Genomic DNA, 18,148 nt, shown 5'->3' on the forward strand with positions numbered 1-18,148 from the left:
AGCCTTTATTAACTGAAAGGGTAACTTAAAAAAAAAAAAAAAAGTTAATCACAGTTACTCTTTCCCCATTGAATTAATTGGGAAATGTCTTTAATCTGTTCCAGCCTCCCCAAAACTGTGTTTTAATAAGAAAATATATATATATTGTCTAAAAACACACAGACAATTAAATAGTGTAAATCATTAAACACTTTTTTTGTCACATTTTTTTGCTTCAATTCATTGTGCTGTTCCCTCTGATGTGTGTGCCATGGCCACCTCCTGGCAGGGTGCCAATATTTTTTTAGCATGACGATAAAAACACATGCTTTTTTCTTGACTGTCTGACATAAAATCAGATTAAACTTTTCCTGTTATAGGTCAATTAGGATTACAAAAATTATTCCTATTTGCTAAATGCCAGAATAGTGAGAGGATGTTTTTTAGACCCATATATACAATAGACAATACAGTCATCAAGCACAACTGTACAGATATACATACAGCTGATCAAAACAAAACTCCTCAGTAAGATGCACTGTAATTAGTCATAGTATATGCCTGTAAATATTGTTATATAATCTGTCTACATGTGTTGCTCCACCGTTTGTGTTATAACAGTGGAATACCAATGTCAACATCATTTATGACTATTTGATAGCCTGTCTGGCGCTTTGAATAGTTTGTTGTGACCCTGTCAGCCCTACCAGAGCTCAGCCAAATGGAAACTAACTGGACCGCTGCCTTGCGAGCAATTGCTACATTTACTGAACAAAGGCCATTCATGTATGATTTCAGATATCGGGTAAAAAACAACTAGCCAAGTGACTGCTCTTTGATAGAGAGAGAAAACAAATTGTGATAATAATTGAGATCAGATGGTATGAAAAAAGATTAATGGTGATATTTATTTATTTTTTTGCCAAATTGGCCAGCCCTATTTTGTTGCCATATTGTACTAAAATCTGCGTTTACATTTTAAAATGATCACTTCTACAACATTCCTAGGAAATCCCCATGTCGCATCACCGCTGAGCTTGTGCACTGCTCATGTGGTCCTTCCCTGTTTAAGATGCTCTCCGAGCCGACCTCTCAAGAGATTCGACTATGCATGACGACCTCGGGATTTTTGTGCGTTTTAGTTGAACTTTACAAAAAATTGTTCGACCTCAGGGACGTTCCATTTTAGAAGGTCCCCTGTATTTTATTTATTTAACAAGGGATCGAAACAATTGGGCATCTTTCAGCTAATCATTTTTTTTATTGTTTGTAGAAACTTGGGTCCCTGTATTTGCTCCTATGCAAATTAGCATTCAGTCAATGGACAATTCATTGGACTTAATCTGTAGAATTTTAAATTAAAGATTAAATGGTGACATTTACTGCATCTCTTTGTGCTGATAAAGTGGACTTATTTTTTCGCTGTGCTTCATTGGTGGTACTTTCTGCTTCCTGTCCTGTCTCGTTACGGCCTTTTTAAACGCTGCATGAAAATGTTTATTTTATTTATTTATTTTAAACTTTTTAAAAAAATGGTTTCTCTGTGTGCCAGAAATCCCGCCGCGACGTGGGCAACTTTGACAAGGAGTTCACCAAGATGGCCGTACAGCTGACGCCAACAGACAAACTCTTCATCATGAATCTGGACCAGAATGAATTCCAAGGCTTCTCCTACACCAACCCCGAGTTTATTATACAAGTGTGAAGGGGGTATTAAAAACAACAACACACCAAAACCTGAAGAGACCTGCAGTGTCTTTTCATCAAGACTCATCTTGTCACGTCACATCGTCTCGTAAACCGGACTACACGCCCGCAAATGCACGAAGTCAGACTGCACAAGTGAGAGTTTCTTACAGCGGGACTAATCTGCTGCTCTTGCACGGTAGCAAAAAGAAAAACAACAAGTAACGACTCATTAAATAAACCGCGGACCTCCGCCAAGGCCCAACTGTTAACAAAAGTGTGGGAAGATGAGTTTAGTTTTTGGTTGTCTGGCGACTTCCTGTTTCTGACCAAATCAAAAACATTTCCTCAAATAATGCTCGTTCCTTTAATGGACACCGCGTCCCGTTTCGTCCAATCCACTTTTTCCCCTTAGGATGGTGAATCATCTCAATTCTGTTACTGTAACTGAGAAGAACATTAATCAACCTTTAATATCATTTGCCATATCTTTAATACTTAGATCTTTGGGATTAAAAGCATTACTCGTATCACTGTTCTCCACTGAATTATTCTGGGCTGATACTGACAGCAGTGCTACATATGATCATGTCTGGCTCTTGCTGTTGTTGCCGTCGGTTACCCGCATTCGTCACGGTGAAAAAGGTTGAAACCGTTTTGTAGTTTTGATCCAGACTGTTTGCTTTCCTCTCATCTTCTCCTCTTTTCCACTCCACTTAACGCCACTTCATACTTGTAAACTGCACCAACAAGTGTATTTTGCTTCATGAATTAAGTTCACCTCTGCGCAGTAAAATGTAGAAGTCTATTGTATGGAAAAACAGTAATTAAAATCGAAGAAATCAGTTTTGATGAGACGTTTGGGGGGCCGCTGGAAATCTCGGTGCCCCAGGCAATCGCCTGTTTGCCAAATGTCAAGTCCACCCCTGATAACTTTGCGACTGGCAGCACCCTGAAATAGCCGACAGCAAGTCTGCTTCGAAATGATAAGATTCAGGGTTTGAATCTTGGCTTACCTGTGTGGCGTTTGCATGTTCTCCCCGTGCTTGCGTGGGTTTTTCCCAGTGGTCAGCTGGCTCCAGCTCACCCGCAACAAGCATTCTAGAAAATGGATGGCTCTCTCCCACCTGCAGTTAAGTAGCCCATCACCTCTTCGTGGAAATCGGTGACATCATTTTTTTTTTTTGCGTAATCCTGAAAAATCAACAAACTGCAATAAAAATAAAACTTGTCACTTTTGTCCATGGCGGAGGTAATTAAATAAAATTAAAAAAAAGTCGAGTTTCCAGGAACTCGGTATCAATTTGTCAACGCGGAGGGCAACAATGAACAAAGTCGCTGCGTATCTACCGATGCACAGGCAGCGGGCATGTTTGTTGTTTATTTCCTTCTCGTTAAAGTCTGGTCATAAACATTCCATAATCAATATGAGATGTATGTATGTGCTCACACACACATATGCAAGCATGCGTGTCTGTGCGGGGTGTAGTAGGGGACGGGGTGGTCCGGATTTTGTGTCAAAATTAGTCCTGAACTAGCACATCTTGTCTTCCGAATGAGCCCCACTTCCCCCCCCCCCCCCCCTCGCTGTGACGTCAGAAAGCCTGCGCTCTCACTCCAAGGCACATTGAATTTTACTTTCATTTAAATCGGTCTATATTGGCTTCCCACTCATGGTTGGCCAGATTTCTAAACTACAGTAATTTTCCCATTAGGAAATAAGGGAAATGGGAATAATCCGTAACTGTTGCCACCACAAAAAGCCTTATTTACTATACATGCAATGCTTAAGTAACAATCTAACAATTTGTTACATTCATACAAAGATTACCGTAATTTCTCGTGTATAATACGCTCTTAAATATTAATGCGCACCCCCTAAATTCAGGAAAACCCTTCCACCCATGTACAATGCGCAACATCGATTTGTTGCTATCCATATGCTCAAAACATCAAGTTTTATCCGTAATTTATTAGGCTTTTCAAAGAAATATTCTGCTCTGTGTGCATGTGCTAAAGTAATTTGTTGTTGACAGGCCATGCATAATGTAAAAAAGCTTACCGTTGCTTGATATTACAGAACTGTGACCAAAATGTTTTTGGACATCTCTAATTATGCCCCTTTCCACATCTGAAAATATCAGAATGAAATCCCTCATTTAAAAAAAATTTATGGACAAAGATTTCTTCTTCATTTGCGCTCACTACAGAAACAGCTGAACGTAGCTTAATGTCCCGAAACTGTCACCGTTCGTCGCCAAAATGTATGGGGACATCGCTACCTATGCCCACTTCAACCTCTGAAAATATCAGAACGAAATACCAAATATTTCAGATTTTATTGACTTTTATATCAGTAACGGGTCCAAGAAAGAGGCCTTGATTCTTGGGTGTGTACACGAGAAATTAGGGTAAATTAAGTATTTTGACACTGCTTTATGTAATTTATGCTGTACTTTTCACCTTCTTCTCTTAATGACCCTTGTTGAAGACGTTTCTTCTTTTGGAGTCAGTGTCCCTGCAAAAAGCCAAAAAAAATATATAAACGCACAGAATTTGCTTTCGTGACGATCGATTTTGTGAAACGTGTTTTCGCCCAAAATTCTGCGTTTTACAACTTCCAAGGTTTCAGCATATTTTCATAACAAAAAAGGCATTTCCCGATGATAAAGTGTTGTTAAAGGGATGTCATTATTTTTACGGGTGAAGGAAACGTGACCTTTGGGTGAGAGCGAAGGTGGTGCTGCGATTTCATGCGAAAAGGGCTTATTTTATTAATGCAAAACCGACTCTTCCTAAAAAAATGTTATCTAACACCATCTCTCACCTATAGTGCTATACTGTCTTTGTGGTGCAGCTCCTCCTATGCATGCATTGTTCTTTTTGTTTGTTTGTTTTTGTTTTACTTTTAGGACAAAGCAGACTTGCGTCAGTCACAAAGCTCTTGAGATTGTGTGCAATGAACATATAAAAGTAGTTGTACTTGTTATTATTCTGTATGTGTTTCAAGTGTCTTTGTAAATAGGAATGGAGTCCAATTAGAGGTGGTTCTCGCAAACATCTCAACGGTTTTGACTGGTTACATAACGCCACCGAGTGCTACCTGCTTTTTTTCCCCTCTTTTAATTTGAGCTCCAAGTGGTGCTTTCCTGAGCTTGAAATTTCTAACATAATTTTTTACCATCCAAAAAAATAATCAACATCTTAAATTACAATTACAAGAAATACAAACTTGGCACAGATATACTTCCATATGATTCACTTGTAATCGTTGTGTCTATGATTTTTGAGTGATTTAATGAACTTTTAGGGGGCCTCAAATTGCCTGAAATCTAGTAAGTTTTGCAAGTGTATCAATCCTGGTGAAAGTTTATGTATTTTATGGGTTCCAAACACAACTCTCCCTTTCCCAAAATTCAATCAATAGTGCCCCCTGGAAGGTATTGAAAACAAAAATGTCCTCCAACAACAGTTTCACCAATTGACACAAAATTGGGTGGCTTTATTTTTGTAGAGGAATCATACAAAGGTTTTTTTTGGCCTCCACTATTTAATGTAGCTGGATTATAAGCATTACAATTTGGTGGTGATGTCAAGGATTCATAGGTGGTGCGAGGGGCCAGGGCTCCTCACTGCTCATTGTAATTGATTTGTAAACCATTTCCAGTCGTTTCTTAGCCTAACGTTCATCAGTGACCATTTTGAGCAGAGGAAGAAAAGAGTGAGGAAAACAGAGGAACATTCACATCTACTATGCAAATGGCAAGCAAAAGAAAAGGTTGCGGTGATAGGAGGAGGAAGAGTTGGGTGACTTTTATATAAATGGACCTGTGTAACAATTAGTACTGTCATGTTGCATGCGCCGTCATTACCTGCGCGTGAGGCATCAACATTAAAGTATGAATAGGTCACTGGCTCTGATTCTTGTGTCTTTTAACCATCCATCCGGACTTTTTCTATACCACAAAGACCCCAGACTGTTGAGCAAATGAAGTTGTACATCAAGCAAGAATGGGAACTAGTTTGTCCTCAGTTGCCAAACGCTTATTGAGTGTTGTTAAAAGGAAAGGTGACGTACCAGTGGGAAACATGCCTCATATTTGGATTTAAAAAAAATAAAAATCTATACATACATATATTTACATTTTAAACGTCCCAAGGTCATTGGAATTGGGGTTTGTAATACAAACCACAATCAAGTCATCATTTAAAAACAACAACTCAATACTATACAAAAACACAATATAAAATGACAAAAACATTTAAATAAAATGCATCATACTCACCAGGGATGCTGATAATTAACTGAATTAATGTGTGCAGATCTCTACAGACGTGAGATGCTAGTCGAATTCGGTTTTGCTCCCACCAACTAAACGCTAATGTCATCGAGGGCCAGCGCTCTGGCCCTGTGAGAATGAATTTGAACTCTGACTGGTTCAAGAAACAGTCCCAATGGTAATATAGTTCAAGTTACATCGACCACCACTACTGATTGTGAAGGCCCTGGGCAGATTAGATTGACATGGCAACATATAGAGGTAGAAATCTGATTGGACAAACGCATACACACAAATGGGGAGATGGGGTGGGCGTGGGGGGGGGAGGGGGGCTTGCTGCATTGAGTGTCAACCAGCATCTCCATCACAGTAGACCATGTGCATATAGTGAGGTTGCTGTACTTACTTTTTGTCTCATCTGCTATTGGAATACATCTTTTCTCAGTCGCCGCCACTCAAAAATCTCCTGAAAGGTGGAATGAAAAGAGGCACAATGTTGACTTGCAGAGGACGCACAGAAAAGTTCATTGTCATTCAACCAATTGAATCCAGGCAGAGATAAAAGGGCCTTTTTGTTGGAGGCATGAGGCTGTGTAACCGGGGCGTAATGATGCTGATGACCACGGCGGGGGCCTTCTGTGCCTTCAGCCTCATGACCATTGCCGTGGGAACCGACTACTGGCTGTACTCGCGCGGGATGTGCCGCTCCAAGAACCTGGGCGAGAACGAGACGATCCGCAAGAACGAGGAGGTGCTCACCCACTCCGGCCTGTGGAGGACTTGCTGCACTGAAGGTAAAACAGGTCTTTGATTTTACTTTGTTTCCAATGGGAAATATTGCTTTGGATTTCATACCATTCCATTTTAGTCAGACTTTCTAGAACGGATTCAACACGAAAGAAATGGCCAAGGCCATACAGCCACAAGTTGACATTTTGAATGAAGCCTTTTGACTGTTTATTAAGGCTTTATAACATGGTAATAACCTATTTATGAACCTTTTTACGGATGCCCTTTTTGTAATGCAACTATAGTTTTGAAAAGCCTCAAAAGTGGTCTTTTTTACCCTAAAGCACTGAGTCATCCATTCACCAGTCATGATATTAGGTAAACTGCTGTAACAGTTTTGTTTTTTTAAAAAGAAATGTTAACAATGTGTTTATTATTTTGGCAGTTTTTAAGCCTTCAGAGAGAGGAATACATGTAAAATGGAGTCCCAATTTAACAATGTCATTTTAACAGCCTTAAAGTTACAGAAAAGTGTATAAGGCTATGTTTTATTTGTGCCTCACTGCTGCTTTTTTTTTTTTTTTTTACATGACCTTTTTCACAAGTTGCAGCCATCCAATGAGATTTGTTTTTGTAACCACGGTGATGGACCCACGTCATCAATACCGGTCAATCTGCGCTGCACATAGGGACATATTCGTCAATATATCCTCGTGCGACGCATTTGTGGGGGTCAAAAGGCATTGTGAGCAGCAAGCAAACTTAGAATTTTGTGTGCCCGCATGACAAAACAAAACAATGAAAAAATTGACGTATGCAGGACATTGGTTCACACTATATATATATATTTTAAAAAAAAAATCTCTCATGAGTCTTCATGAAAAGTTATCTGAAGCTAAAAAAATGGTGTTGGAGCCACCAAGTTTGGAGCAGAACTGAAGCCAAAGCCGGGAGATCAATACTGAAGTCCATCAGAGATGATGTACATCCCATTAAGCATTATGCAAGTCACTTTTAGAGGGCGAAAGCATACAAAGTGTACTGGGTCAAACAGAGAAAAAGGCTTCTGTGAGTCACTTGTAAAATGTGTCAAGCTATAAAATAACACAGAGTGGAGTACTATAAAATGATCAAAAGTGTTTACAATCGCCTTTGCTTTTCTGCAGGAACATTCCGAGGCGTTTGCAAAGACATCGACCACTTTGCAGAAGATGCGGATTACGAGCAGGACGCCGCAGAATATTTGCTACGTGAGTAACGCAAAGCTACTGTGCTCCCTTGTGAGAAAACAGCAAGTCGTGTAAAAATCCCTGAAACACTGAACTGTTGAACGCACATTCAAACATTTTGAGGTCAATGAAGTTCTCCTGGAAAGATTATTGTGCATTTTGATCCATCCCGAAAGCCCAATATCCCTCAATTTTTGTGAGTAGAGTCTAAGGTAAACCTCTGACGATTCAGTATCAAAACAGAAAAACGTGATAATCTGCGTCGTCTCTGAAATGGAAAAACTCTGACACGAAAAGCCTCCCTGTTACTTTCTAGCAGGCTGCTACATCAGCACTTTGCAATTCCAAGATCCAAAAAAATAACTTCATCCATCACTGTAAAACCCACAAAAACAGTTCACACTTCACAGTTTAGCTGCCAGATCTTCTGTTTTGCGGGATCTCTATGCAAAAGACGCAGCTGTTGAGGATTGTTCGGCCTTGGCACTTAGCATTTGTAGTACAGTAATACAGTTGTTCATTTCAGGGGCGGTGCGAGCATCCAGCCTCTTCCCGATCCTCAGCGTGGGCTTGCTGTTCCTCGGAGGCGTTTGCGTGGCGGCCAGCGAGTTCTACAAGTCGCGCCACAACGTCATCCTGACGGCCGGGATTCTCTTCGTCTCTGCAGGTGTGCGACACACATACCGACAACTGGACCAAATTTAAGCCATTTTCCTTCATTCCTATCAGTCTGCAAAGGTCTGATTATCGGCTGTTTCGAACTGAGCAATTATCGGGTGCTGTGGGAGGGGGGAGTGCTAAGAGTGATTTCTCCTCTTAGACCTGCTCAGGCAGCTGTAAAAGCTAGACCTGTTCGACATTTACGATAGAAAATCCTTATGTGTGTGGTCAACACTGAGTTGGGCCGAGTCACGGACTCCGTGATTGTGACAACATCCAATTAGGAAGAAACCTGAAACTTGCGTTGATGCTAAGCACAAACAAAGGAGCAACCAGGTTTTGTTGAGGGTTTGTGTACCGTATTTCTAAAGTTATTCGCCACAATAAAAATGACAAGAGTTCCAGATAATCAAACAGTGTAGCTTCATCTATTTTTTTCTACAAATGCTGTAGCTGTCTCTCAGTTCAATTTTCAGACAGGTGCTTCACTTTAATTGCATATTGGTAGCATCAGACACCAATGAACACAATATTCCAAGATCAAGACAAAATACAGTGAAGTATACATCTGTCTTTTTTTTTCATTACAAATAATTGATCCTGTTGCCGAGGGTGCTAATCTAAGATTCAAGATTTTAGCGTGGGTTTATCTTTCTGTACCTAACTTTCAAAGATTGCAACATGAACGACAATGATGAAAACAAACACAATTTCATAACTGAATGTGAAGAATGTTTACCTTTGATCCGTCATCAATTTTGTCTTGTTTTTTGTTTTTTTGTTTCCCTAGTGCTTTATGTCCTGAAGCGGTTGTCGCCCAAGGCTTAGAGAGAATAATCTGGGACCTAGCTTGATTCTATGTGACATCATCTGAAATAAGTTTCCTATTAAAGTTTTGTCATGAGAATGGGATTGCTTTGACTGTTGACGTAGCATACATTACATTTCATCTACAACAGCCTAGATGCAATGTGACACCATGTTGCCTCTCACAAATCAGGTTCTTGTTTGTGGAAGGAGACTCACGGTTATCGGTGGAGTCATTCAAATGTACCACGACACCATCAGTGACGCAACCCCACACATGAGGAGGAATAATCGGTGTGTGTGGTGTACTCAAGATGCTCAGCACCACACAACACACATTGCAAATGGCCAAGTACCAACAGTCACCTGTGAGAGGCAGTATTGTGCCACAAGGCATCCAGAGTCCATTGTGAATATTGGACAGTTTTAACATTAATGATTTTCTGCCCTGGCTTTTTTTTTTTGTCCTTGATTCTCCACACACTCTTCAGGTCTGAGCAACATCATCGGAATCATCGTGTACATATCGGCCAACTCAGGAGACCCCAGCCAGAGCGACAACAAAAAGAGCTACTCGTACGGCTGGTCCTTCTACTTCGGGGCGCTATCTTTCGTCCTGGCCGAGATAGTGGGCGTGCTGGCGGTGCACGTGTTCATCGAGAAGCACCGGCAGCTCCGTACCAACGGCCGGCCCTCCCTGGTCAAAGCGCCCTTCTCCCGCGGCTCGTCCAACTACCGCAACCGCTACTATAACAACTGCCCCCGCAGGAACAGCAGCAGGAGCAACCACAGCGGCGCCCCCGACTCTGCCCCCGACTCCCTGCGAGCGTCCCTAGTGCGGGAGGCATCGCTCTCGTCCGGGGCCAAGGTGGCTGCCCTGCCCGGGTTGCCCCCCCCGGTCGCCTCGGAGTTCATGCTTTACGCGCTGAAGGACGCGGACGTGATGTTGGACGGTCTGACGGGTGCGCTTGAAGACGACACCGACATGCTGCCTGGAAACTGTGGGGCCAATAGAAGAACCACTCCGGTCTGACAGGAGACATGATAGGAGTATGTCCTCTTTAAAGGTCCCGTATTTTGGCTATTTAGACCTCCATAGAGTGACTCTCTAACATAGACTTAAAGTATAAAAGTGTCAATTGCATAAAATAAAATAAAAAACACCTTGGTCTTGTCATACGAGTGTCCAGAAAAGGCTCCTCTAACAGCTACTTCTGTTTGACCCAGTTTTGTATCCACTTTGCCTATCCTGTATTTGGCTAAGACCTTCCCCTTCCCTCTGATTGGTTGCCTCTGTGTAGAAGACCCACTTGTAAAAGCGCAAGTATGTTATGTTGACACCGCTGGCTCAGGAGTGGAGAGGTAGGCGGAGATCTTCGCTAGTGATGTAGGTAAGTTTTATAAATTCAAATGACCTGATTTCAGGCCTCTCGGCAGAAAAACGTCTGGAGCTCAGGAATGCATGGACCGTTGTAATTAATAGTTCACGTTTACTGAGGCACCATAAACCCAATATTACATCCCAAAAACGAGAAAAAGTTGGTCTGGTAAAATATGGCAAACATTCAGTAGCACAGTAGGTTGTAGCAAGTGTTCATCAAAAACGAGACAGAGGTTTTATGAATAAAAAGTATATTTAATATTATTGTTTATGGAACATACACACATGCAAATGAAAAATGAACTTCAGTTAAAATGTACGGCTAATAAAAGTGTACCGATTTTTTTATTTTTTTTAAAACAAACAGTTCTTAAAGATGAAATGCAAATGTATTGAGATTAAAAGTGAAATATAAGTGAAAATGAGGGTATAGGTAACAATAAGTGAAAGATTCTTTGAGTTTAAGGTATGGACAGACGTAAAGAAGAAAAAGAAATCCATTCTTATTGCCCGTGACCTGTCATTAAAGGTGTTGATTCAAAAAGTGAATTTGTGTCACATCATTTGTATTCTACTCACTGCTTTCACTAACGGAACAAAATAAAGTAAAAAAAAACAACAAAAAAACATTTCATTTCAGTGACTTGCCATACCACTCGACTGTGTTCATTCACCCTGTTTGACCAATTTGTCACCGTGTCTGTGGATCGTCAATCCTCGGGAAGTGTGTGGAGGGCTCAGCGTGTATGTTTTCCAGTAAACGTGGGAGGGGGGCTTCTCAGTAGGAATGCGATAAAGGAAGCTGGCGCCCTGCCACCCAGTCTGAACTCCAAAGTAAAAATAGGATTTATCCTGCATAGGAGATAAGGCCTGATACCTGAGTTTGCATATCTGTGTGTGAGTGTGTGTGAGTGTGTGTGTGTGTGTGGTGGGGGTTACAGTCCTCTTCTTAGTGACTGTTAGTCATCCTGTGTTGAGAAGCAGAATTTCCCCAAAAGACCCCACTTTTCCGGGACTGCCGTGCATTCTCATTCGCTCTCTTGAGTCATGTGACCATAGGCGTTCTGAGGCATTCTTTTCTCACTCAAAAAGGCGTGCGGAAGAGAGAGGTGTCTTACTTTCACTTTTACAACGGTTGTTCACACCCAGATTTCTTCTCAGGCAAGACGCTGCACCGCATTTTTTATTTTATTTTATAATTTTTTTACCAGGCGCCTCTGAACAAACTGGAAATAATGTTCTCCTGTTACATATTTTTGTCTGTTCTTTCTCTGTCTGGCTTTCTGAGCGACTGCCATGTGTTTGGCTGTGGTAAGTTAGAGCACTTTAGCCTCCCTCAAGGCCAGATGAATTTGAAAACATTCTCGTATTTGATAGTTGGCAATGAAGTTGGTCAAAGTTGAATGTTTTAATATAATAAGACAAAAATGCTTCTTGACAAGTACTGTGAAAATAGGATAATAGTGTACTTAATTACAAGTCGCGGCACGGTGGCTGACTGGTTAGAGCGCCAGCCTCACAGTTCTGAGGACCCGGGTTCAATCCCCGGCCCCGCCTGTGTGGAGTTTGCATGTTCTCCCCGTGCCTGCGTGGGTTTTCTCCGGGTACTCCGGTTTCCTCCCACATCCCAAAAACATGCATGAATTGGAGACTCTAAATTGCCCGTAGGCATGACTGTGAGTGCGAATGGTTGTTTGTTCCTATGTGCCCTGCGATTGGCTGGCAACCAGTTCAGGGTGTAACCCGCCTCCTGCCCGATGACAGCTGGGATAGGCTCCAGCACGCCCGCGACCCTAGTGAGGAGAAGCGGCTCAGAAAATGGATGGATGGATGGATAATTACAAGTCGGTTTAAGGGTCAAAATGTTTGCCATGATAAAACCTTTATCCTTGGCAAAATCTTGAATATGTTTTTAAAATTCTCAATTGTCGTACAAGTCGAAAAGGATGTGAAATGAAACTTGTACTCACCGTGAACTTTGACGACATGTGACAAACGCATGGTGTATGGGGAAGTGGGCCGAGGGAAGCTTCCCAAAGATGAGACAGCATGACTGTCATAAAAAGAAAAAGAAAGTGAACTGCTGCTACAGTTTTTCTCAGATCAGAAATGAAATGGTCGAAAATACTTGTTCAGTCTTTCCATCAGTGTGCCGCTTGTGCACACCAAAATAGCTGTTTCTCATTTCTTTGAACAAGATACATCCATGCAAATTATTATGTACATTATGTCCTCTCTCTGCTTCTCAGTACGGCAGTAATGTTAGTCGTTCTCCACAGAGGATAAAGAATATATGCCTGTCAGTTTTGTTATATGGTCTGTCTACATGTGTTGCTAATTGCCGGTGGAGTTTCCCCTTGTGTGTTAGCATTCAGTCACTAAAGTGTATTTCTCTACTGTAAAGCCCCTTTGCAAATACGTGCTGTTTTTTTGCTTTCCAGATGAAAAATGTGCAGACCAGCCCGTTTTCAGTCCACCCAGACTGGTGGTGGAGTTGGGCACCTCGGCGTCTGCCAGCTGCTCCGTTTGCCGGGAAGATTGCCGCGACAAATTGTCCGGTTTGGAAAATTCAATCGGCAGGAAGCAACGAAACGGGACCACCATTTTGTGGACGGTGGACAAAATGAACGAGTGGCCTTCGTCCATCTTGTGCTACTACAACAAAGGCAACGGCTCACAGTGTTGTACCACCCTGCCCATCACCGTTTACCGTAAGAAACTTCTTTCTCTTCTTTACTCTTACTGGACCTATAAAAAGCACCCGCTGGGGTTTAAAAATCATCCGCCATTTCATTCACTCAGTCGACACGCATTACTACATTCTCTGGGACTTGGGTTTCTGTTCAAGTCGTTGTGATTGACAGGCTTTTCAGTGGCTGCTGATGGATCATTGGAAGAAACCGAATCTATATGCAACGCCACTGATTGGTGTTAAGCGTGTAACGCCGGCAAATAATACCAAGACAACGAGGATCGGTATATTTAGACTTTTCCAAACCATCTAGCAACTATTAAAAACTAGCAACGAATCTAGTGTAATCTTTTTTTGTTGCGTTATCGGAGACTTGCGGAGACTCCAAGACTCCTTCCAGAGGAGATGCTCACTCCTCTGCATCCAGATTGGCAATGAATGTCGCTTGCGCAACGCCTGGTGAATTTATTTTCATATATTTTGTTTTCAGTTGATGGAGGGCCAATTCATAGATGGTACTATAAACAATTACAATTACAAAAACTAGGCGGTGGCTCAGTGTTTACTAAAGTTATTTTAAAAAATTAATAATGTTTGCTAGATTCATACAGTATATTGCATTTTTGCACGTAGCTTGCCCTACACTGTCTTATAACCATGCGCCATCAATGTTGATAAAGGAAAGTGGTCGAAATGGTGTTTATCTTACCGACTCTTGACTTTGTGTCCTCGCAGAGCCTCCCAAAAAGGTCGAGGTGGGGTTCCTCAATCACGACGGGCCGATGCTGGAGGGTCAAGAGTATCAGCTGTACTGCCGCGTTGAGGAAGTTGCTCCACTCAAAAACCTTATCGTGACCCTGTACCAAGGGGAAAACGCACTGGGCCGGCACCACCTAAAGAACAACACGGAGAAGAAATCGTCCGACAAGATGTTCACCAACGTCATCAACGCCACCAAAGAAATTGATGGAGCCCGATATAAGTGTGTGGCCCGGCTGGACCTGGAAACTGATGGACCGCTCAACGACACAATATCTAATATTGTCACCAGCACTGTTTACTGTGAGTCTGACAGCCTGTGTGTCAATTATAAAAATGAGAATATGTTACCCGATTGCAAATGTTTTCATCAAAATAGGACAAGAATTGCACTTCAATGGAAATACGGCCAGCCTGTGTCTGAGTTACATATTGTACATACAGTACTGCAAACTAAGTGGCTCTGTGATGCAATAAATAGTACATTCGATTTCTAGTAATAATAATTATTAATAATGATAAATAATTTTATTTTAGGTCCCTTAATGCTTAACAATAAAGATATGAATTACAGGCAGAACATTTGACTGTTTTACAATACTTTACCCTTTGTAATTTGTTTAACAACAGCGAGAAAAATTGGTCATTTTCTTTCTTATCCTCACACTAAAATAAAAGAGTATATGAGCTTGTAATGGTGGACGACTGGTTAGAGCGTCTGCCTCACAGTTCTGAGTTCCGGGGTTCAATCCCTGACCCCGCCTGTGTGGAGTTTGCATGTTCTCCCCGTGCCTGCGTGGGTTTTCTCCGGGCACTCCGGTTTCCTCCCACATCCCAAAAACATGCATGGTAAGTTAATCGGAGACTCTAAATTGCCCGTAGGTGTGAATGTGAGTGTGAATGGTTGTTTGTTTATATATGCCACGCGATTGGCTGGCAACCAGTTCAGGGTGTACCCCGCCTCTTGGCTGATGATCGCTGGGATTGGCTCCAGCATGCCCGCGACCCTCGTGAGGATAAGCGGCTCAGAAAATGGATGGATGGATGAGGTTGTAATGATATACATTTTATATGTACAAGGAAACATATTTTTCTAACAATTGGAGAGAGGGAAAATTGCATGAATTGTAACAAATCAATATCTGAAAATTCTCACTGGTTTACTTTTGCATGTTTGCGTTACCACTTTGGCATCTTTAGCAACAACAAGCTCATCAATGTACTTCTGTCTCAATCGACAACGCAGATAAGCCTCAATTCAACGGACCCACACATGGACCAGTCCGCCTCACAGCGGGGGACCCCCTTCACCTCAACTGCTCCGCTGAGGGAAACCCGAGACCCTCGGTCACGTGGATACTCCCGTCGGCCGCCCCTTCTGATTTCAAAGGCCGTGTCCTCTCAGTGGACTCCGTCACCACGGAGCATAAAGGACAGTACATCTGTTCTATTAGCAACAGCATGGGAAGGACCACTGTTGTGTTTAACGTGGACGTACAGGGTGAGTTGATGAATTTTACTTTAAGGGCGTACTCACACCAAACCGTTCCAACCGTGATTGAGCCCCGTTTGAAACGAGTCTGAACGAAATGGACTCAAGATCAGTACACTTCCCCTCTGGCAAGTTTAGAAGGAACTGCAACTTAGATATGTCGCCTTACAAGTTATTCATAATTACTGGCACAACTACTTGAAATAATAGACAAAGACAAACATTTCCACTGCAGACTCAGTCGGTTAATAGAAATAAAAAACGAGAACGAGAAATAATCCATAAAGTCAAGAGAGGCATGCTCGGTTGGCATGGGCAGATACAAGTACCTGCACGTATCATGTCCTATGATTAATAGTGTAATAATGAATTATATACTCACCAGTTATTAAAGATAAGTATCACCTTGCACAATAGAAATAAAAAGGACTCGAAATATCCACAAATTCAGGAATACTGGTAATAATGTGTTGTTCCTAGTGTGAGTACACCCTTAGCTGGCTTCAGTTGGTGGAATGACTATTTTGATACCATTAATGAAGTTATTTTAGTACTATGACATCACTTGTATCTGTGATAACTTTCTTCTCTGTCTTTGCAGTCAACTACACGAATATTATTTTAGCCGTGGTAGCAGCGCTTGTCGGACTAGTCATCCTCGTCATCATCTTGCTTTATGTCCATTACTACAGACTGAGCCGGACTGGAGAGTACAAGCTGAAGGACGTGTTGCGTTTTCGCAGCCCACACATCGCCTTGCCCGCTGGGGAGTTGTAAAGGGGACGGGGGGGGGCGGTATGAAACGATTATGAAGCTGTTGCTGTCTCTAAACTGCGCGTATTTGTGCAATTTACTGAAGTCAATCTGTGTTTGAATTCTTGTGTATGGGTTCTACATAAGTGTTCTTTGTTTTGAAAGTCATCGGACGTAGCACTAATATTTGGAGGCTCACTGTGACCTGTGTGTACTGAGTTGTTTTCATTGCCGCTGCTTGGTGCATCTATTTGGGTGCCATCAATATACAGTGATGCCTTGAGATACGAGTGACCCAATTTACAACAATTTCACAATACTCACAGGCATATATTCTTTATCCTCTGCGAAAAACTACGAATATTTCTGCAACTTACTGAGGAGATATGACTTCTCCTCCGATTCCAAGTGTATCTTGATTATATTGTTATTGTTTTATTATACTCCCCCCAGGTGGCCAAGGCACACACACCAGAAGGAGCCACACTTAATCATGATACACAAACCGGTTAATTCTTGAGATGCTACTTAATTATTTTATCACTATATGTTTTTTATAATGTACAATATTATAGAGTGCTATTTTCCTAATGAAAAAAGCACCTTACAAACACTCATATCTCAAGGCACCGCTCTAGACACGGAACTACAATATGTTAATAGCTGGGCATTCATGAATTTGCCTCACATTTGTTATCTTCTGAATAAAATAAAAAAAAGCACCTATTCGCTATTCATGTGCTCAGGCTGAAGCCATGTTTAATATAAAAATATTGCTTTGGTGCCATCTGGTACACTTTTGGAAACTATGTTAAAGTGAGCTTCATTTTGCTTCTACAGGCAATTATAAACTTTTTGGGTGGGTGTTAAGTACTTGCGGATTTGCGCAAATTTTTTTTTTTAAATAATGGGGTTCACTTTCCACTGGATTGAGAAAAACCAAACTTTTTTTTAAACAAGCAAAATCAATTTCCTTCATGTATCTGCAAGGTAATAAGCTTCATATATTCATTTGAAATCACATTTCATCACTTTCGTCACTTTACCAAAATCTCTTGGATTTTAATGTCTGAAGGAAAAAAATGCACAATGTAAATTAAAGCTGCAAGCGGTGATGCACGGGCCCACGTTGGGACATGTAACAACAAGTTGGTCAAGCTCGGATCAAGTGGAACTGAGTTACGAAAACGCAAATGACAATTTAGGGTCGCCCGTCTGTCTAGGAGGCATGGCTCAAATTTGGGAGAAGTCGGATAAAATCTTTGGGAGTGGTTTTTTTGTTTAAGGACCACTGGGAATGGCTAAAAAGACCGTGAAATTAATTTTTCTACTCGTGATAAAACATGGCTACCAAAATTGCATGTTTCCAAGTGAAACTGGCTACGGGGGCTGAATTTAAAATTAAACTGTATGGGACAGCTGGTTAAGAATATAAAGCAAAACAATTTCAAAGAGGGTCTTCACACCACATACTCGGTCGGGCCCTAATACCGTGTTTAAAGCTAAAGTTTTTTTTTTCTTCTTCTTTCAAGGGGGGATCAATGTCACCTATTGCGGTCAGACATTTCTTGCAAAATGACTGACCTTTCTTTGTAGTGTAACACTGACAACAAGGGGAAGCACAACGAATCCCAGGGGCAGTAAAATATCTGCAGGAAGTCGTTTTGCTTTCCTGTTTATCGCAAAAGTAACGCCTTCCAG

The 18,148-nt window shown here is 41.6% G+C and overlaps 3 protein-coding genes and 1 long non-coding RNA gene across 5 annotated transcripts in view; 3 read left to right on the plus strand and 1 right to left on the minus strand.

Annotated features, from left to right (window-relative positions):
- LOC133477257 (protein kinase C beta type-like) overlaps positions 1 to 5,574 on the plus strand; it is a 29,354-nt gene extending 23,780 nt beyond the window's left edge. Inside the window, exon 17 of the mRNA XM_061771840.1 lies at positions 1,532 to 5,574. Within this exon, the coding sequence (XP_061627824.1) occupies positions 1,532 to 1,684 (153 nt within the window). The 3' untranslated portion in view covers positions 1,685 to 5,574. The remainder of the gene's footprint in view (positions 1 to 1,531) is intronic.
- A 736-nt stretch (positions 5,575 to 6,310) lies between these two features.
- Positions 6,311 to 11,547, plus strand: LOC133477262 (voltage-dependent calcium channel gamma-3 subunit-like). Its single transcript, XM_061771846.1, has 4 exons — positions 6,311 to 6,739; positions 7,841 to 7,924; positions 8,430 to 8,570; positions 9,862 to 11,547. Exons 1-4 carry the CDS (start codon positions 6,529 to 6,531, stop codon positions 10,401 to 10,403), a joined length of 978 nt encoding a protein of 325 aa, XP_061627830.1. The 5' UTR covers positions 6,311 to 6,528; the 3' UTR covers positions 10,404 to 11,547.
- A 193-nt stretch (positions 11,548 to 11,740) lies between these two features.
- On the plus strand, positions 11,741 to 17,180 carry LOC133477261 (immunoglobulin superfamily member 10-like). Of its 2 annotated transcripts, none has more exons than XM_061771845.1 (5): positions 11,741 to 12,062; positions 13,193 to 13,462; positions 14,179 to 14,505; positions 15,449 to 15,703; positions 16,387 to 17,180. In XM_061771845.1, the coding sequence occupies exons 1-5, from the start codon at positions 11,987 to 11,989 to the stop codon at positions 16,389 to 16,391; spliced, it is 933 nt and encodes a 310-aa protein (XP_061627829.1). In that variant the 5' UTR covers positions 11,741 to 11,986; the 3' UTR covers positions 16,392 to 17,180. The 2 variants fall into 2 exon arrangements, with proteins under 2 accessions (XP_061627829.1, XP_061627827.1); XM_061771843.1 differs by having other exon boundaries at positions 11,834 to 12,062; positions 16,296 to 17,180.
- On the minus strand, positions 12,071 to 14,288 carry LOC133477264 (uncharacterized). Its single transcript, XR_009788267.1, has 3 exons — positions 14,153 to 14,288; positions 12,722 to 12,804; positions 12,071 to 12,544 (listed from the first exon to the last, which is right to left on the minus strand). It is a non-coding gene; the product is annotated as an uncharacterized LOC133477264 (long non-coding RNA).
- Positions 17,181 to 18,148: the final 968 nt, after the last annotated feature.

Source organism: Phyllopteryx taeniolatus, chromosome 4 (genome assembly GCF_024500385.1).
Source record: "Phyllopteryx taeniolatus isolate TA_2022b chromosome 4, UOR_Ptae_1.2, whole genome shotgun sequence".
Classification (NCBI taxonomy): Eukaryota; Metazoa; Chordata; class Actinopteri; order Syngnathiformes; family Syngnathidae; genus Phyllopteryx; species Phyllopteryx taeniolatus.